Source organism: Glycine soja, chromosome 2 (genome assembly GCF_004193775.1).
Source record: "Glycine soja cultivar W05 chromosome 2, ASM419377v2, whole genome shotgun sequence".
Classification (NCBI taxonomy): Eukaryota; Viridiplantae; Streptophyta; class Magnoliopsida; order Fabales; family Fabaceae; genus Glycine; species Glycine soja.
In genome coordinates this window covers 44,340,009-44,346,256 of record NC_041003.1, presented here as the reverse complement: position 1 = coordinate 44,346,256, position 6,248 = coordinate 44,340,009, and the positions used below count along the sequence as shown (strand labels likewise).

Sequence of the window (6,248 nt, the reverse complement as noted above, 5' to 3'; positions counted from 1 at the left end):
GGGAAGAGGAGGAAAAGTGAGAAAAAGGAGAAATTTTTGCATGGGTTATATTATAACTGGCGGATGTCAAAAGTTTAAAAATCTGCATCCTCATCCACGAAGGTACGGGTTATTCGAACTATATTCAAATAAAAAAATAATACATTTTAATTTTATGAGGATAAAATATATAATGAAAATTTTATCGTGACAGATTTTAAATTTTTTAATATTTATAAGAAGAAAAAACATATTTTATCTTAAAAAATAAATTAGTTAGAAAAAAAATTACTTCATTTCAATTGTTAAAAAAAATATCTTGTTAACTGATAACAATTAATTATGAATTATTTTTATAATAAAAATATATTAAAAATATCTTTGAAAATATTTATTTAGTAGTTATTTTTATATTAAATGATAAGAATTAATATTTTTATTATTTATGACTTGCATATATGAAAAGAAGAGATTAAAAGAGAGAAAGATGAAAAAAATATATAAAATATCAGGAAGTCTTAAGAAGATATGATTAAAAACAAAAAAAATTCAAAAAATATAAAAAATATCAAAAAGAAAGATTTATAGCATCAAGTCCAAGTCCGCTACAACAACGGTAAGAAAGGAGTCAAGCCAAACAGAAAAATAACCTCTCTAGTAACGGTTTCATTTACTCTCTTTCTTTCACCCCTTTTATCCTATCACTTCTTATACCTCATCCATTGTAGATCTCTTGTCAATGGTCATGAGTGGTTAAACCCCTAGTTAGGACCTAACAGGTCTAAAAGTTGAGCGATACATGATGTACTTACTATTTATGAATGCAAAAATATTTTCTATTTTATTATATTTTCTGCTTTTATATTTCATTATTCATCTTTATATGGGGTAGACGCTCGGGAGAGAATGACTTCTAAATAAGATAAGATTTAAGGAAGATATGCATGTATTCATTTTAGGGGTTAAACGCTCAGGTAACTTCTAATAGAACAAAAAGAAAGGATTTCATAGGAAAGTCATTGCTAGACATAAAATGATTATTTTATGCCCATGTATTCTCGCAAGCATATAGAATTCATACTTCATACATTTTATTTGTTGAGTCTTTGTAAAGGAATTTGGAAGATAAATAAATCAGGGATAAGTAATTGAATAGATGTGAATATAATAGAATCACCTAAATGGATATGTATTAATCTAAGTACAAATAAAATTCTTATAAATTTGATATTCAAACTTCCGAGACAAATTTAATACACTTGTCAAATAGTTAACATTAAATTGTATCTCCGAATTAATTGAATATCTGCCATTAGTTATGAGGGTACCAAGAGTTGAAAATAAGAACTTTCGCTATCACTCGCTTGATTTCAATGCATGGAGAGGCTAACAATATAAGGTAGTGAGAAATTTAAATAATTGTGAAAAATCTGCAGATGCAATATGCCGCCTTTGAGGAAAAAGAGTGAATATATATATATATATAATGCTTCATTCATACCAAACAAATATAGGATCATAGGTCCAAAACCTGGGACAAAGATGTTTTGGGGAGGCTTAGGCTTGGTGTCCTCGCTTGCCACATGTGAAGAATTAATTTCTAGGTGCCCTTCCCCAGGAATTGTGCTTTTGCCCTATATACTCGCCCAGCATGCTTGATAGTTGAGTCTTTTCAACGTTTTTCCTATTTTTTATATTTATATATTTTTAGATATTTTTAAACTTTAGTCTCTACTCTTCTTGGAAAGATTTAAAGCTAAAAAATATTTTTAGTCTTAACATTTTATTTTTTAGTTCAATTTATCCTCTTAAATTTAAAATTTTTCAATTGTCTTAAAGTGTCTTTTGTATAAGATAAAAAGTTATATATTTGGATTAAAGTTGAAAAAGTATTTTACAAAATTCAGATTTTGATGAACAAAATGAATACAAAATTTTCTATTACTTTGAGAATAAAAGTAATTTTAAGTTCTCTTGATTAGATCGAAACATACACTAAGTTGGTTAATTTACAATAATATTTTTGTCATCAACTAGTAATACATGATAAATGATAGGAAGACATAAAATTGATTAGATGATTAATGAAGAAAAAAAAAAGAGAAAGTTCATAAATTTAATCTCCTCCACTAGTAAAAAATAATAATATTAACAATTAATATTGATTAATTAAAAATAATAAATAGTAAAATTTAGTATAATTAATATAAAAAATTGACCGAATGGTCAATTTTGACTAAGGAAAACACTAAGGGTCAGAGTAAAACTTTTTAAAATTAGAAGGTAAATTAAAACTTAAAAATAAGACTAATTTATTTTAAAATGTTAACATTTGTTAGGCTAAATAAAAAAGGATTTTGGAAACTGGGTTTATAAAAAATGTCTCTCACTTCTTAGAAACCAAAGCAAGGTTGATTTTTCACAATTTTCATTTATTTTTTTTAAGTTTTTTAGGTGCTGATTGGGAAAAGTTCAAAACTTTCTTTTAAATATTCTTTAATTCTCTCCCGTACACTCTAACTTCACTTCTTTTTTTGTATTTTGCCTGAAAAGGCTTGCATGTGATCAGAGAGGTGAGGTGATGGTAATGTTGAATACGTGGAATGCACAAGCTCTCTTGATTGCAGCTCACTATCATCCAATGTCTGAACAGAAATTATCTGCCCCTCCAATATAAACTGTTTCCAAAAGGGAAGAAAAAATGGCCAAAGATTGTTAAGAATTGCAATCTTCTAATCTAATTGGTCCCTCATACATGGCTGATACTTGAAAACTTTTGTGACAAATACAACACACCCAATAAACAGAAGCATACCACTTTGCAGCCCATAGCAATTTCCCCAATAATTTTTTATTTTGAGAAAACTCAATTTGCTGACTAGTCTGACATTGATGTTTCTTGTTTTTTTTTCCAAAGTCAATTTGCCAGTTTTTCAATAAAACTAACACGTGTGCAAGCTATTGACAAAGGGCTCTTGTTTTCTCTCTTTAAATGGTTGATGCAACCTAATCATTTTTTTTTTTTATTTATTTTCTGCTTCCCCCTAATTAAGTATTTCTTTTAAAAAATCTAAACTTTTTATCTAATAACAATTCCATATCTTTTTTTTTCTTATAAAAAGCATTGACCTACTTTTCCTAATCACCACGTTGCCTTTTAAGGACTTGTTTGTTTCCCTGCCTTTTTTTTTCCTTTTTTGTGTCTGTGTATGAAACAAAATCTTTTCCCCCTCTCAATCCACTACTTAGATCAAGACAATCAAAAGGCATGTTTGGACATCCAGAGACAGGTAAATATTAGCAAATAAACATCATTTTTGTTGCTATCTAAGAATCAATTTACTCATGAGTTGAAATAATTAGTATCATATCATAGATTTTGTCTTGACCATCATGTTCTTGGTTTCTCATGATGGTGCTGGAGGCATGACATGAGATGCTAAACCATCCAAAATATGCATTATTACTTGTCTACAGACTTATGATTTTAACATGCAGTTTTGTGTTTTTCTCAAAGATAGATTAGATGAGATAATTACAAAGGTGAGAGCAGAGGGAGAAGCATCTTGTCAAATGGGAAGGAAGCATTTCTATGGTCCAACTCCAGGGACAACCTTAAACACAGTAACCCCTTGTGCAGCATGCAAACTTTTGAGAAGAAGGTGTGCTGAAGAATGCCCTTTCTCTCCTTATTTTTCACCACATGAGCCTCAGAAGTTTGCTGCAGTCCACAAAGTGTTTGGTGCAAGCAATGTTTCCAAGATGCTAATGGTTAGTACGTAACAACTAGCTCCACCCACCAAATTAATTAGTCACTTTTTTTTTTCAATTGGATTCACTTCTCTTATTGAAGTAAAAAACTGATTTATTTTCTTTCAAACTTTATTTTTATGTATAGGAGGTACCAGAAGGCCAAAGAGCTGATGCAGCAAATAGCCTTGTTTATGAAGCTAACTTGAGGATAAGAGATCCAGTGTATGGATGCATGGGTGCAATATCAGCTTTGCAGCAACAAGTTCAAAGATTACAAGTAGAACTAAATGCAACAAGGGCAGAGATACTAAAATACAAATATAGAGAGGCTGCATGTATCATTTCTTCTCATCATCATGTTGCTTTGGTTTCTTCTGCAGATGCAATATCAATAGCAGCAATTCCTGCAGACTCATCACAAGGTCTTTCTCAACCTCAAATTCAACCTCATCCTCCTCCTCCTCCACCAAAACCATTGCCTTCTCCTCCTCCACCAAAACCATTACCTTCTCCTTCTATTCTCCTTTCATCCTTGTCTTCATCTTCAGCTTCTTCTGTGTACACTCCTCCTAAAAGCACAATGAGCCTTGGATCCATTTCCACCACTGAAAATGTCCCATACTTTGTTTAAGTCCATTTGTTTACTATTATTCATTTGATGTAGGAATAATTAATCATCATGCTTTTCTCAACAGAGTAGAATGTATCACTTGGTCATCTAGCTAGAGCTTATTATGGGAAAGGGAAACCCCATTACATATTCATATGCTTTTAGTGGTATTTTCTACTCTTTTGATGTGATTTTTCACAAACATTATTATTATGGTCTTATTTTTATACATCGTCTATTTATGCTTAATTTGTCTTCATTTCTAAGAGTTATGCATTCTAAGTGAAGGAAGGAAAACTAGGATATCTGCATAGGTATCAATTTTTTTTTTTATCAAGGTAACACTTTTTTTATCAACAAATATTAATTTTAGTTGTTAGTTTTTTAGTAGAAGAATTCAAACCTACAATCATTCTTCCTTCTTTTTTCTTTTCACCACTAAGTCAATTTTGTAATCTCTCTTAGCAGATGACCAGATTGCAAAGTTTCATGGCTTGTAATTAAAACTGTTTCCTTTTGAAATAGTGCTAACCTTAGGAGGTTCAAATTAAACTGATGTAAAGATTTGGAGAAAAGTAAATAAACTAAGTCAAGTGGAAAGTCTAGATGTACGTTGGTAAAAGGAGGAGAAAGCAAAACCATAAAGAATGCATCATGCTCTGAGAACTATGATTTTATTATAGAATTGGCGCCGAAGATCACATGAAGAGATGAAGTGTAGCCTTGAACAATTAGGCACTGCACGTGGGGGGAATATCTCCATTTGACTCAAAGCTTAAAAATAACTCACTCACGAGTCTGTGCCAGCTGCAGATTTAAAGGATGTGAAAGATTTAACTTCTTGAAAGGGAGACAAGGTACGGTGGCTGTGTTATAGTTCCTGTTCCCATGTGAAGTTAAATAAACGTCATATAGATATATATAGATCTAAGTTTATATATTGAACTCTTTTCTCCTATTAATTAGATTCTCAAACCTGATCATGAGTCTTAGTATATATTAAAAAAAAGAAGAAAAAAACCAGTCACTCCACCTATATAATAATAGAATGAAAATAAATTTTTTTGTGTTAATTATTTGTAGACTTAAATGGTTGTGGTTGAGGAAGTGATAGCTAAACTTTGATGTAAACAACCAAAGTGTAATTACTACTGAGGGCAAGATCAGTTACTAGAATTAATTGCTATAGCTTAACAAGCCACTGAAAATATATATAATTATATCATATAGTAACTCTACCCAACTTCCACTCATATTAGTTTGATTACTTTGATATATATCTCATATATATGGTGTCCGAATATTGGTGCGATCGACCTAGAGAGAAAAAAATGGCAAATTGTGATAAATAAAAAAATGCTATGCATAAACTTTTGTATCAAAATATGTATATATATTTAGGTATAGTGGTATTAGAATCTTAGGTTATCACCAAAAAAGTTAGGTAGAAGAATAGAAAGATTGATTATCTGTTGGAGGTAATGCTAGTTGCTAGCACGTAGTGTGATATAGAATAAAATAGTTCTTCAATTTCATTTAGTAGCCAAAAGAGACAATTAAGCAGCTCTTCGGTCCAGCCAAAGTTACACCCATGACATCAACTAACTCAACGATGATAAATAAATAAAAAAATCGTATTGTTCACATAATTCAAATATTTAGTCTTAGCCTCTTATGCATGCATAACCAAGCTTAATTAGAATAACCTCCTTTTTTAGTTGAAAACCAAAGAATAAAAGTAGAAAAAATAAATAAAAAGAATGGCGGAATCATTTGTTTGCATTGTAATTAATTAAAAGTTGTTCTATGTAAGTAAAGGTATGCAATCTAAGTCAATCCTTCTACCAACAAAATCTCGTAACCCATGAAGCATTCGATTCCTTTGACGTGTGAAACTCAACCTTAG

General features: G+C 30.5%; 1 protein-coding gene across 2 annotated transcripts; it reads left to right on the top strand.

Annotated features, from left to right (window-relative positions):
- Positions 1–3,123: 3,123 nt before the first annotated feature.
- Positions 3,124–4,591, top strand: LOC114397139 (LOB domain-containing protein 13-like). 2 transcript variants are annotated; one of them, XM_028359255.1, is made up of 3 exons: positions 3,124–3,269; positions 3,497–3,750; positions 3,878–4,591. In XM_028359255.1, the coding sequence occupies exons 1-3, from the start codon at positions 3,248–3,250 to the stop codon at positions 4,361–4,363; spliced, it is 762 nt and encodes a 253-aa protein (XP_028215056.1). In that variant the 5' UTR covers positions 3,124–3,247; the 3' UTR covers positions 4,364–4,591. The 2 variants fall into 2 exon arrangements, with proteins under 2 accessions (XP_028215056.1, XP_028215059.1); XM_028359258.1 differs by having other exon boundaries at positions 3,153–3,269; positions 3,501–3,750.
- The last annotated feature ends 1,657 nt before the right edge of the window (positions 4,592–6,248 follow it).